Source organism: Sprattus sprattus, assembly GCF_963457725.1.
Source record: "Sprattus sprattus genome assembly, chromosome: 20".
Classification (NCBI taxonomy): domain Eukaryota; kingdom Metazoa; phylum Chordata; class Actinopteri; order Clupeiformes; family Clupeidae; genus Sprattus; species Sprattus sprattus.
This window is the reverse complement of record NC_137918.1, coordinates 11289173-11304038: the sequence shown is the minus strand read 5'-3', so window position 1 is coordinate 11304038 and position 14866 is coordinate 11289173. Positions and strand designations below refer to the sequence as shown.

The 14866-nt window shown below is 43.6% G+C and overlaps 1 protein-coding gene across 1 annotated transcript; it reads left to right on the top strand.

Annotated features, from left to right (window-relative positions):
- Window positions 1–840: 840 nt before the first annotated feature.
- Window positions 841–11962, top strand: LOC308382079 (XK-related protein 8-like; the record flags this gene model as incomplete). The annotated part of the gene is made up of 4 exons (XM_080859763.1): window positions 841–900; window positions 9063–9325; window positions 9899–10089; window positions 11232–11962. The coding sequence occupies 4 exons, from the start codon at window positions 841–843 to the stop codon at window positions 11960–11962; spliced, it is 1245 nt and encodes a 414-aa protein (XP_080715889.1).
- Window positions 11963–14866: the final 2904 nt, after the last annotated feature.

Here is a 14866-nt window from a genome sequence, read left to right as displayed (position 1 = left end):
ATAGTTTTAAGAAATCAATCACCGACCATGCGATTGTTAACATGCGAGTCTGAGCTAAGGGCTTGCTTCACACTCAATTATGCCACATTAGATTGTGCTGTGGGGCTCTCCAGCGGTCTGGTTATTACTGATATTCAAGTTGTGAATGCCTTGGTGGAGATTGGAACAATAAACTCTAAAGCCATAACCTGGTGTGCAGGTATTTATTTTCCCCAGTGTGTCGTAGATTTATCTCGATGATAAAATAATAGGAGAAGTGTGTGATGTAGCACATATCCAACTGGTTAAGAAGTGGTTTGGGATAGGCTGTAGATCAGCTGTTTACATGACTGTCTGATCATGACTTTCATGATTAGCCCACGATCATATGTGGTGTTGGGGTTGTCCATTCATATGAAGGATTGTGTGTGTGTGTGTGACCTTAGTCCTGGACTTTGTACCTCCTGTTTTACTCATGCACTGTGTGGTGCACCAGGAGTGCCCATGATCAGCTGAGCAGAGTTTACTTTCTTTTTTAACAGTGCACGCCCTGGGAACAACACATTACCCAAGAGAATGGAGGACGGCATATTTTTCTATCCTATCTCAGACTTTATGTTGAACGTGGGGGGTCTTGTGTTGTTCTTCTTGGACTTGGTGCTTGACGTTTGGGCGGTTTTGAGTTTTTCTAGCTACCTATCTAACGTTGCACAGTACACAATGTGAGAATTTCTGAACAGTGTGACGTGTTCTCTTGACAAGGACACTTCAGAACTCGAAAGCTGAGCAGAGTTTACTTTCTTTTTTAACAGTGCACGCCCTGGGAACAACACCGTGGAAAGCAAAACATTACCCAAGAGAATGGAGGACGGCATATTTTTCTATCCTATCTCAGACTTTATGTTGAACGTGGGGGGTCTTGTGTTGTTCTTCTTGGACTTGGTGCTTGACGTTTGGGCGGTTTTGAGTTTTTATCAGGAGGAAGCCTATGTCAGTATGGGAGTGCTGATCTTTTTATTACTGGGATCGTCTGTGCTCCTGCAGTTATTCAGTTGGCGTTGGTATAACTATAGCTTGGAAGAGGAGAGTATGTGCCTCAGCAAATATATGTACCTGGAAAAGTACTTGAAGAATGGAACCTTTTGTGGAGTACTCCATGTGTGTCAGCTGGGACTCTTCCTCAGGTTGGTGATTCATAAAGTTTGTGATTCTGTAGGGGCAGCCGTGGCCTACTGGTTAGGGTTTCAGGCCGGAAACCGTAGGGTGGCCGGTTCGATCCCTGACCAGTAGGAAAAATGTGGGTGGGGGAAGTGGTAGACCACTGCTCTCCCATGCCCACATCCACGGCTGAAGTGCCCTTGAGCAAGGCACCTAACTCTGATCACTGCTCCCCGGGCGCCGCCAATGGCAGCTCACTGCTCCGGGTTAGTGTGTAGCCTCACTTCACTGTGTGTGTGTGTGTGTCACTTCCCTGGATGGGTTAAATGCAGAGGTGAATTTCAGAGTGTGTGTGTCTACACCACCTCTGCCATAGAGAGGACTTTCTTTCACTTTCATTCAGATAACCACTGTGTCTAACTGTCAAATGACCTACATTTATTTATTAGCATTGCAAAGAAGGGATTTTGTTACCACACATGTTTGTAGTTTAATGAGAGGGAAGCAGTAACATTCGACAGTAAATGCAGTTGTTTTCTATTTCCAGAACTCAAGTTGCCAGCTAAATTAATCTGAACACACAGAAGCTAGACACACTAATTTACACGCTGTAAAGTTGAGATTTTTCACTTCCTTATATATTGCTTGATGAAATAATGTGGACCAAAGCTCTGTCTTCCATTTTTCCCCATAAGGAGTAAAGACCTCATACTTAGTGGATTGTATGACAACTTACAACATTTTATGTTCAAACAGGGTCTACTGATACAATTGTTTTCCTTTCACTTAAATTATTATGAGGCGGTCTTCATCTTTATTTAACTTACCAACCCCCCAGTACCCACACCTTTTCTAGCAAGTATAGAATCCCTGTTTGTCCATTACATCTGTTCTATTTAATTCAATTCAATTTTATTTATATAGCGTCAACAATAAATATGTCTCAAGGCGCTTTACAGAGCCCAGTGCCTGGACCCATGTAGAGCAAGCACAGGGGGCAAGAAAAAACTCCCAGTTGATCAGGAAGAAACCTTAAGCAGAACCACGGCACATAAGGGGGGATCCATCTGCTTCAGTTCGGCCGGGAAGAGATCTGCCTCTGATTGTGGTTTTTGATATTCTTGGAATTACCGTAGGCCTGCACTCTGGGAACTAAGTGATCTTGGTTGGCAATAGGGGGTTGCTGAGCTACTATTTTTTTTAAAGTATTTTTTACAAGAAAGGGAGGTTAGATATGGGGCTATAGTTAGCCAGATTATCAGGATTCAGGTTAGGTTTTTTGAGATATGGTTTGATTACTACTGTTTTGAATGATTGTGGAACGTATCCTGAAATTAGTGAATTGTTCATTACTTTAAGTAATGTCTCACTTAATAAGGGTTTTGTCGGGAGAGAGTCTAATAGGCATGTTGATGATTTAGATGTGAGGATCAAGGAATTCAGTTCAAGGAGGGCAATGGCTGCGATGGATTCAAGGGTTCTGTTTCTACTACAGGTTTGCCGGTGTGATGGAGATCTCTCTGCGCAACATGATCAGCCGTACAGCCGAGAAGGAGGGCGTCGCCGTCTACCTGACCCATGACCTCAGGTTTCTGCGCCTCATCGAGACGTTCTCCGAGAACGCTCCTCAGCTGACCCTCATGATCACCATCATCTTGCAGAGGGAGGACGTGGAGTGGGTCACAGGTACTGCTGTCAATCACATGTTAACCATCCAGAGATCTCAGAAGAGATGGCACTGTACTGTACAGTAAAACAAAGCACACATAGGCTACTAATGAAAAGGCACACCTGTACTACAAGTCACTATGGATAAAACCATCCGCTAATGGCTGCTAACTGAATAAATGGTAAATGTGTTTTCTCTGAGGTGTTCAAAAGCACCCTTACAGTGTGATAAACAGCCAATCACACGTTCCTGTCTTCTTCCCTGCAGGTCTAAAGACCCTGGGCTCGTTTGCTGCCATCTCCACCAGCCTGGTCATGTACCACCGTTCCATGCGCTCCTTCCAGAAGGGCAAGAACCTGATGACGTGGGCCCCATCTATGGTCTACTTCCTGTGGAACTTCCTCTTAATTGCCCCACGTGTGGCAGCAATAGCCCTGTTTGCCTCTACTCTGCCCCTCGGTATGATTGCAGTCCACTTCGTCTGCCTGTGGCTGGCACTGCTCTTCTGGGCCTGGCGTCAGAAAACTGACTTCATGGAAAATGAAGGGAAAGGCTGGGAACGGCTCTACCGGGCCACCGTAGCTCTCATTTGGTACTTCAGCTGGTTCAATGTATCCACGGGCAGCTCCAGACGAAGGAGCATCATCTATCATTCCATGATAGCAGTGGACATTATGCTCCTGCTGGGGCTGTGGTGGTGGTGGCATAGCGACCAGGATCTGTCTATATTCGGCATGCCAGCACAGTTTGTGTTTATTTCAGTGGGTGGATCCTACACAGTAGGAATCCTAGTGATGATAGCATACTACAAAATATTTCATCCTAACAAAACAGCCACTGAAGAGTTTGAAGATGGAAGAGAGCCTGCGTGCTTACGGGAAGAGTCGTCAGGTATGGATGAGGTGGACATGCCTTCGTCAGGTATGGACGAGGTGGACATGCCTTGTTCAGTTGAGGTGCAGGCACCCCAACCCCCACCAAGGCCTTTGACTGGGGCCCAGAAGAGGATGCAGAGACTGGCTGACAATTTCTCATAAATATGAGCAGCAAAAAGACTAACTAGACACATTCCATAACAGTGCTGCAATGCACAGTTTCTTATTTTTAATTTATATTATTTTATATAGCTTTTGACAAATTCTAAGTAGTTATTTTTATTCTTTTTACTTATTCTATCAATACTGTCTATCCCTCTTTTGTTCCATCACATTTTCATTTTATGACTTTGTTACCAAATTCTGCTGGACGATCTCCTCCTCCACATTATATTCTCGTAACAGTTCTTGTAACAGTTTGCTTTCCATGTGAGTGTGTGTTTTCATTTACCTCTTCATGTATGTGTATGTTTTTTTTTGTTATGATAATGTATTACTGTTCCAAATATGTAATAGTTTGTTTACAAATGTCATCATTTCCCTTTGAAAAATAAACCTGAAAGAATGTGTATTATAGGTATTAAATGATATTATCTGTAGTTCATATATACACACTAACCACTGAAATCATACATGCAGACTCACGTGCTTATGAATTCAGTTCTTAACCCAAACCATTCAAAATACAGTATGAACAATAGGCTACAATATGTTTTTATTGTTTGGCTGGTCAACAGTGTGTGCTAGATAGGATTTGTAGGCTGCAGTACACTGTGTAGGCGATCTAGAGAAGAATCAGTTTCTGCAAGTGTTGATCCTACTTGATAGTTAATGTTGTATTGATGTTTTTGTCCCACAGGTGTGAGTGTGATTGCCTCTACTACATCTATTGCCTGGATGGTGGTGGACTTCCACCGCTCGCTGCGTTCCTTCCTCCACGACAAGGCCAAACAGGGCTGGGGGTCCTCCATGGTGTACTTCCTGTGGAATCTGTTGCCCTGTGGCCCTCTTTGCCTCTGTCCTGTCCCACGTTATCGCCCTCCACTTCCTGCCGATCTGGCTCGCTCTGGTCCTTTTGGGCCTGGCGCCAGGGTACCGACTTCATGGACAGCCCGGCTGGTGAGTGGCTCTACCAGGCCACCGTAGGCCTCATCTGGTATTTCAGCTGGTTAAACGTGGCAGATGGGGGCACTAGGGGCAAATATGGCAATGGCATTAATCTCGATGATAAAAGAATGGGAGAAGAGTGTGATATATCACATATCCCACTGGTTAAGGAGTGGTTTGGGTCAGGCTGTAGATCAGCTGTTCACATGACTGCCGTGTCTGTCTGATCATGACTCTCACAATGAGGCCACGATCATATGTGGAGTTGGGGTTTCCAATTCATATGAAGGATTGTGTGTGTGTGTGTGTGTGTGTGTGTGTGTGTGTGTGTGTGTGACCACAGTCATGGGCTTTGAACATCCTCTGTGTGGTGTACCATGATGCCCCATGGTTAGCTGAGGCCTGTGTGACGGGGATAGTTCTGCATGTTACGTAATACAAGGAGGCGGAGATGAATTATTTAAATAGTAGACTGTCTATTTTTTGCTCATCAAAAATGTGAACGTTGCTTACTACATTTTTATAGTCTAAATATATTTTAGGGAAAAAACATACCTCAGTAATTGTACTGCTCTGTCTATGTGTTGTGCTTCCTAGTGTTTACAGCGTTTCTATCCAAGAGCCAGAAAAATTAGCCTTCTTGCTCTTGCCTTTATTGACTTCCGATTTTAGCAGTCAAGCTGACAATAATGAAATGGAGTGAAACTATGAATGAAAAGAGAAAGTTGAAAAGTGCTTACTTATAAAATGTGATGTTGACACACATATCAAACAGTACATTATAGTTACCTAACACACAAAACACATTATGAGCAGAACACTCCCAGTCTGGCATTTAATGCCACAAAAGATTCAACAGTCCTCACTTGACCTTTGACCTTCCTTAGGCAGAAGCAGGACGGCCTCCGTAACAGGCCTGAAGAATGTCTTTATTTTGTCTTGTGATGCAGTCTTTATTTTAACCTTTCTGACCTTTCGTCACTGCTTGAAAAGGCGGCAGTGACCAGACCCATAGGCCACTCATTGCGGGGGGACTGACTGACTGACTGACTCTCTTTCAACAACACATCGGCCCCGGGCAGCAGATCTCGTGTTGCTGTGCGCCATTTGTGCCTTGGCTGAAGAGTGCGGGGGTATTCCTTTATCCATCACGTCCAGGTCTCATTTGCCAGGGCCTGCTTCTGTATGCACTGACACGGGAGGTCAGCCATCTTCTGGACCTCAAGCTTCCCCCTCAGCTTGCGGCAGGTGACGCAGAGGTGGATGACTGAGCCTAACAGCCTCTTGCCAAAATGTAGAAGCGCTGGAACCGCTGAGGTTACCTTCACTTAGGTGAGTGGCGAGAGTGCTGTCAGCTGAGGCCTGAAGTCTGTGTCTGTTTCAGGATCTACTAACTGAAAGGGCTTTTGAGTTTCACGCTGGTGTCGCTTGAATAGGAAATCTGGTCCTGTAAGCCACGTGGTGTTTGTGGGTTGTGACGACGGCACTGACCTAGGGGCCAGATCAGCTGGATTTTGATTGACAGAGCATGTTTGTTGTCATTTGCTGTTCAGTCCAAGCTTGTCCTCAGGACGCGCAATGATTGGAGAGTGGCTCGAAAGGTCATGCTTTGCTCCCCGTGGTAGCTTGCCTTGTCTTTGACGTGAATGTGATCTTGACACGGTTTTGACAGGAGGAGGGCTCTGTGTGTCATTCCTGGGTGAATGGGCTGGGTAGCTCACACGCTTGCCTGGGGAGCAGCCTTGCTGCTGATAGGCTCTGGATGGAGAGTGAGAGTTCGAGGTGGGGCGTCGAGGTTAATGGGGCTGGTGTTCTGACGTAGGTAAGTAGTCACTGTGTTTTCTGGCTGAATGAGCAGATCGGGAATCGTGGGCAGATGTGGGGCTTAACACAGAGGGGTTTCTCGATGGTGGTGACTCTGAGAGGAGGAGGTCTGTCTGGAGGGGGAGCATTGGGGTTGAGGCTGACCTGTGGATGTTGTGCCACGTACGCCTCCATCCGCTGCTGTACCTCCAGTGGTGTGAGGACACTCTTGGGACTGAGCATGTCGTCATACTCCATTTCAGCTGCCGCCTCTAACACTTCAGCCTCTGCATTGGCAGCAGCCGTGGCCTTTTCAAGTTCAAGGCCATGCGGGTTCGCTTCCAGTGTAGCCTTTTCCAGGTCCAATCTAGCTCTCTGCTTTTTCAATTTTAGCTCCTGCTGTGAGAATGCAGCTCTGGCGCACGCAGCTTCAGCAATGGCTCTTTCTCTCACTGCTGCGCCGGCTACTGAGCACTTCGAGGCCTGGGTCCGGACTAGAGGTCGACCGATATATCGGTGGGCCGATGTATCGGGCCGATGTATCGGGCCGATATTTGTCATTTTTTAATCTATCGGCATCGGCCGATTTTTTTTTCTTTTTTTTTTTTCTTGAAGTAACAACACATGAAAACATAAAATGTGACGTATTCAAGTTTTAAAAAGAATTCTCCCTTCCCCCCTCCCCCCTCCCACGGCCCAGACAGCAACCCTAAAATAAAGACAAATCATAGTCTGTACACATACATATATGTAAATACATTGAAGAAAAGAATAACTAAAATAATAATAACATAAATAATACATTAAAAAAGGGGGGGGGGGGGGGGGGGGTTCTCTGGATTCCTAGATTATGGATGTTTGTAAGTATTAGGCTGTGTGTGTGTGTGTGTGTACGGGGGCACGGACTTCAGACTTAAGATACTAGTAGGGGAGTAAAATTGTGTGCATCTACTTATTATTAGTGTGATGTTTTAGCATGCAAATTAATGGGAAAACTTTTAGATATCGGCCGAAAAAAATCGGCAGCCCATATCGGCTATCGGTTAACCCTGACCTCTAAGTATCGGCATCGGCATCGGTTATAGAAAAACCCATATCGGTCGACCTCTAGTCCGGACACTGACAGTGCAATTTCTGCCGCTTGGGTCTCCATAACTGTAGCATAAATCCCTTAGATGGTATGACTTTTCACTGTTCTGCTCTGTTTTTGTGTTGTGCTTTCTAGCGTTAACTTAACATAGAGGAAACAGCGAGCCAAACTCCTTTCAAAGAGCCAGGAAAATGATCGAGCCTTCTTGCTCCTTTATTGACTTTCGATTTTAGAAGTCAAGCTAACAACATTGAAATGGTCTGAATCTACGAATGAAAAGAGAAAGTAAAAAAATGCGTACTTATAAAATACATTTCATAAACTCACATTAATAGCAAACATGCTAACGTATGCAACAGTAGCATTGTGTAGTTGCAGCGGTTGCGTTTGGCTATTTAAAACATATCAAATGACCAAAACTCCTTTTTTTTTTGTTTTCCACGACAGATTGAGATAGATAAAACATAGCGATGCGAACCATGCCTAGTTTGTCCACATTTCAAACTTCCTGTGCATCACCTATCTCTGTCGGTGTCAAAACAAAAGTCCCACTCAACGTTGACCCACATATCAAACCGTACATTCAAGTTACCTAACATACAAAACGCATTATGGGCGTTGACTAATCTCGATAATAAAAGAATAGGAGAAGAGTGTGATGTATGACGTCACGTATCCCATTGGTTAAGGAGTGGTTTGGGTCAGGTTGTAGATCAGCTGTTTACATGACTGCCGTGTCTGTCTGATCATGACTCTCACAATGAGCCCACGATCATATGTGGTGTTGGGGTTTCCAATTCATATGAAGAATTGTGTGTGTGTGTGTGTGTGTGTGTGTGTGTGTGTGTGTGTGTGTGTGTGTGTGTGTGTGTGTGTGTGTGTGTGTGTGTGTGTGTGTGTGTGTGTGTGTGTGTGTGACCACAGCCATGGATTTTAAACATGCTCTCTCTCATGCTACTGTGTGGTGTACCATGATGGCGCATGATTAGCTGAGGCACGTGTGAAGGGGATAGTTCTGCATGTTACGTAATAGAAAGAGGCGAAGGCAGAGCTCAACATTAAAAGTGCCTTCAGTTCGAAGAGTTCTGTAGTTACTCCCTTTTTCACGCCTTGGGAACCACACCAGGGACATTATAGCAGTTGTACCTATATTTCTTTAGCTTTTGACTCTTTGAGTGCGAGGAAGTCAGTGTGTGCATTGTGTAAACAGATCTTAACTTTAGCTGGAGTCTATTTTTTCACTCTTTTTCAACACCTCAGGAAGAATTCCTGCTCTTACTGGTTACATTTCTGTGTAAGAGGAAAGCAAACACCCAAGAGAATGGAGGACAGCATATTTTTCTATACTATCTTAGACTTGATGTTGAACATGTTGGGTCTTTTGTTCTTCCTCTTGGATGTGGTGCTTGACGTTTGGGCTGTTTTGAGTTTTTATCAGGAGGGAGCCTATGTCAGTATGGGTGTGCTGATCTTTCTATTACTGGGATCATCTGTGCTGCTGCAGATATTCAGTTGGCTTTGGTATAACTATAGCTCGGAAGAGGAGAGTATTTGCCTCCGCAAATATATGTACCTGGAAAAGTACTTGAAGCACAGAATCTTTTGTGGGATACTCCATGTGTGTCAGCTGGGAGTCTTCCTCAGGTTGGTGACTGTTTAGTTTTGTGATTCTGTTGCATTCAGATAACCATTGTGTCTTACTTTGATCTGAATGTATGTATTGACATTGCAAAGAAGGGATATTGTTACCACACATGTTGGAAGAGGGGACTTTTACAGGAAATGCAGTTGTTTTTTAATTTCAATCACAGAAGTTGCCAGCTGAATTCATCTGATCAGAACCCCACAGAAGCTAGACACACTTATGTTAATTCATACAATGAATGGAGTGGCTCTGTTCTTGATTTCATTCACTTCCTTATACATCGCTAGATGTGATAGTGTGTACCAAAGCTCTGTCTTCCATTTCTAGCCATAAGGAATAGACAGGATATGTAGACAAAATATGATTTGAAACATTAACCCAACTTCATGGATGGTACATTTTATGTTTAAACAGGGCCTACTGGTACAAATATTTCATTTATCACTTTATTCATGATTGGTGGACTTCGCTTTAATTTAACTTTCAGACTCCCCAGTACCCACGACATTCCTAACAAATATATTAAATCCCTTCTAGCCTTCATCACATCCCATCTGTTCTATTTACCACAGGTTTGCCGGCGTGATGGAGATCTCTCTGCGTAACCTGAAGACCCGTACAGCCAAGAAGGAGGGCATCGCTGTCTACCTGACCCATGACCTTAGCATGCTGCGCCTCATTGAGACGTTCTCAGAGAACGCTCCTCAGCTGACCCTCATGATCACCATCATCTTGCAGAGGGAGGATGTGGAGTGGGTCACAGGTACTGCTGTCAATCACATGTTTACATCCAGAGATCTCAGAAGAGGTTAACTCATTGGGATAGAATCAGAATCAGAATTGTATTTATTGCCAAGTAGGTTTACACCTGGAATTTGCTCTGGTGTGGTTTATACAGTAAACATAAAATATAAAAACACAGTACAAAACATAAGAAAAAGTACTACACGTAAGAAAAAAAAACACAATATGTAAGATAAAAATAGATAACAAATATATGTAAAGAAGTAGAGTAAAGAGTAAAATACAGAATGCAAGACAGGAGTGCAATGTGAATGTGCAATGTAATGTGTGTTAATTTAACACAGACTTGAGGCGTGGGGGCGGTATAAGAGTCCAAGTCAGGTGGCGTTTATAAGGCCAACTGCAGCCGGGAAGAAGCTGGTCTTGTGGGTTGAGGTTTTGGTCCTGTAGTGTAGGCCTACAGTAAAACAAACATGTCTTTTGTGTAAATATTTTTATATAAGAATGTATGTATGCAATGTGCAATCTTGAACATCTGGAATCATCAGCCCACTGTGTTAGGAGTTCTGTAATAGTCAGTGTACCCAGCATTTCAATTTACTTACAGCATATAGTGTGCATAGCACAGGGGGAATTTGAAAAGTACACTAAAACAAACAAATCTTTTATGTCAATATTTTCATATAAAAATGTATGTAACTGAAGGTATTGATAAGTAGACTTAGTTAATTGACAGTTGAAAGCTGAAGCAGTCTGGAGCTGTGATTAAAAGATGGAATGCTTCATGCCTTAGGCCAATATTAGCTTAACATAGCACACTTTCTACCAACCTTGCAAACAGGATATACAGCCTGAACCTCCTACTTGTCTTATGTGAGGTGACAAGTAGAGAATGGAAATAGTGATTCCCATGGCCTGGTTACAAATAACCATGAGTAAGCATGTGCTGGTAGAGCAAGGTGCTAACGCCAAGATCATGGCTTTGCTTCCCAGGGAGCTCACTTGGCTACTAATGAAAAGGCACATGTGTACTGCAAGTCACTTTGGATTAAACCATCTGCTAACTAAATTAATGCAAAATATGTTTTCTCTGAGGTGATCAAAAGCACCCTTACAGTGTCATAAACAGCGAATCACATGTTCCTGTCTCCTTCCAATCAGGTCTGAAGACTTTGCTTTCGTTTGCTGCCATCACCATCAACGTGGTCATGTTCCACCGCTCCATGCGCTCCTTCCACAAGGACAAGGCCCGGATGACGGTGACCTCATCTCTGGTTTACTTCCTGTGGAACTTCCTCTTAATTGCCCCACGTGTGGCAGCAATAGCTCTGTTTGCCTCTACCCTGCCCCTCTGTATGATTGCAGTCCACTTCTTCTGCCTGTGGGTCGCACTGTTCCTCTGGTCCTGGCGTCAGAAAACTGACTTCATGGACTCCCTGGCCGGGGAATGGCTCTACCGAGCCACCGTAGCTCTCATTTGGTACTTCAGCTGGTTCAATGTATCCCAGGGCGGCTCCAGACGAAAGAGCATCATCTATCATTCCATGATAGCAGTGGACATCATGCTCCTGCTGGGGCTGTGGTGGTGGTGGAATAGCGACCAGGATCAGTGTATATTCGGCATGCCAGCACTGGCCGTGTTTATTTCAGTGGGTGGATCCTACACAGTAGGAATCTTGGGGAAGATAGTGTACTACAAAATATTTCACCCTAACAAAACAGCCACTGAAGAGTCTGGAGACAATGAAAATGCACCTGCTTGCTTAGGTATGGACGAGGTGGACACTCCTTTGTCAGTTGAGGTGCAGTCACCCTCACCCCAACCCCCACCGAGTCCTTTGACTGGGGCCCAGAAGAGGATGCAGAAACTGGCTGACAATTTTTTCTCATAGCACTGGAAGACGCATTATTTTGAGCAGCAAGAAGACAAACTAGACACATTTCATTAAAGTGCTGCAATGAACCGTTTCTTATTTTGAATTTATATTATATATAGCTTTAAATTATATTGCATTTCAGATATATCAAGTTGACAATAATAATTTTCTGTTATTTTTATAACTTATTTCCACTACTGTGGCCCAACAGCGCTGGAGCAAAATATGCACCTAAGGGGTATTTTAACAATACTGTCGGTCTCTCATTTGTTTCATCGCATTTCATTTTATCACTTTGTTACTAGATTCTGCTGGATCATCTCCTGTGTAAAAACAGTGTTTTCATTTACCTCTATGCCTTCATGTACTGTATTTGTATGTTTTTTTTTGTTATGAAAATGTATTACTGTACCGATGATGTAATTGTTTGTTTACAAATGTTATAATTTTCATTTGAAAAATAAAGCTGAATGAATGTGTATTATATTTATTATATATCATATTATCTGTAGTTCACATATAAACAGTAAGCACTGACATCATACGTTTAGACTACGTTTAGATTCAGTTCTTATCACTCCCACCCAAACCATTAAAAATACAGTGTGATCAATTGGCTACATTACCTTATTTATATGTTTGGCTGGTTGCTTTTAATGTTGTGTTTCAGAATTGTCCTGACAACTGATCTGATTGAAATGAAGTAAATAGAATTTCACTGCCCATTCATGTCTATGGCAACAGTGGAACATGGAACAGGTGCCTCCCTGTAACACACTACCTGAAATATCCAGACCACCACGGTCCACATGCCCAGCACTGTGTTCTGCGATTCCCCTTAAAGCACTTGGATGTCTCATGATGGCACACTGCACTTCATGTGCTCCTGCGTTTAAACTCAGTCAGCTAACCTCCACACTCATCACCAATAAGGATGTGAACATTTTGGAATTAACGAGTTGTTCCCCTCAGTTTTTGTGTCCATGGGACAAACAGGGTTCCCTTTTGTAGCTAAATTCTCGTTATACACCAGACAGACCTCCACTCCGTCCACTTCACTGAAGTCGTTTGGGTGTGTTGCTGGCCTAGCATCATCTTCCTGTCCAATAAGAGTCCCACTTAAGAGTATAGTAGCAGGAAGCAGGTCTACAAAAAAAGAGACAGCCAAGCCCTTTTCAAAGAATTCAGCTCGGCTGAGAGGAATTGGCAAAAGGGTTTCACTTCCTGCGTGTGCAGCAGGTCTTTAGAGGTGAAAAGGTAACAGACTTTTTGTTTTGTTTTTCCCTTGTTCCCCTTTGCTTTGATTCTCCCTCGGTGCCTCATTGTGGCAGCTCCCCCCCCCAACACACACACACACACACACACACACACACCCCAAACCCAATGTAGAAGTTGCTTTGTGGAAGTACGTTTAGGAGAGTCGTTGACTGAGACAAGTCACCTGAAATGCCTTGACCTGTTGCAACCCGGCAACATACCACGGCAACGTGAAGCAAGTGGAGGGTGTCAGAGAAAGCTCATTATGGTGGTGTTTTGTGTCTCACAAATTTTAGCTCTCCATCGGCAGCCATGTTTGTTGAATACAAATTCAACCCAAGCGATGGCGGCGTAGTTGATTATGTTACGGTTGATCATCTGTCCATCATCGTATAAAGCCCGCCCTGACAATTTGATTGGTCATTGGTCAATTTCTCCCCGACGGAGCAGTGCCAGACCGAACTTCCAGACCTCAAATGTTGTGGACGGGGCTAAGTTCTGTCTGGTATCCAGGCTAGGGAAAAGAAGTAATTTATAACAAAATCATATGCTTATCCTACATACACTATAGAAACTATCAAAAAACTATTCAATAAAATGAACAAGTTCTTATTTTCTTTGGTATTTTTGTGATCAGCAATGATGATTGCTGGGTAATACGTATTTTGTTGTCCAATGTAAAGTCTCTATTTGATCCTGTGACAATACAATACGCTATAGTTAAACCAATTCGAAGGTCTGGAACAGGCCTGGAAGGTCTTGAGCACAGCACAACTTTACTCGTATCAATGCCTTTTACTGTAAGCACAAGAGTGGAAGTAGAAAATGGCAAGAGAAAAAAGATCAGGAGGAGAAGGCGGCAAAGCTGCCTAAATTAGATTATTTTGGCTTTTTAACTAGCCCGTCAATTAGTCGCCAGCCCACGGAGTCAGCAGTGCAGCAGTTCAACTGGGATTAGAATCGCTGCTTCTGCCCTCAGTGATGTGTCAGCAACCATGCAACAGGTAACCCTGATAGATATACATTTCAAGACAAGTTATAGCCTACATACATTATGGTAGGGCAGGATTACTAGGCTACAAGTTGGGTAACACTATTTATATCGATAACAAACATCTTTGATTAGGGTTTTTTTTAGACGCGGTTGCATAGGGAACACTGTGATTTTTTTATTTCATTTCTTTTTTTTAGCGTTCACTAGGGGGGCCCTTCATAATATCTTGCACCTGGGCCCGTCGTTACTACGTTACACCACTGCCTACACTTAAACGATGATAGTGTGCTTACTCTTGTTTATGTAATGGTCATATCTTACTACTGTGGGGAGCAGCACATCTAGTGGTCAGTGGTAGGATGTCAAGCAGCAGGCTAACTTGTTGCGGTGCAGAACACTCATTCGCCCCACCTGACAGCAGTGCTATTTGGTCAACGCTTAGCGTAGCACACCTGTAACATAAAGGGCCTTGGTTTGAGGGAGGGAAACCAAATGTTTGTTTTGAGGTAGAGCTGAGTTGACCAGCCAAAGATATAAATAACTTAATGTAGCCAATTGATCACACTGTATTTTGAATGGTTTGGGTGGGGGTGGGACTGTTAAGAACTGAATCCATAGGTACGTGAGTCTAGACGTATGATGTCAGTGCTAAGTGTTTACAGTATATG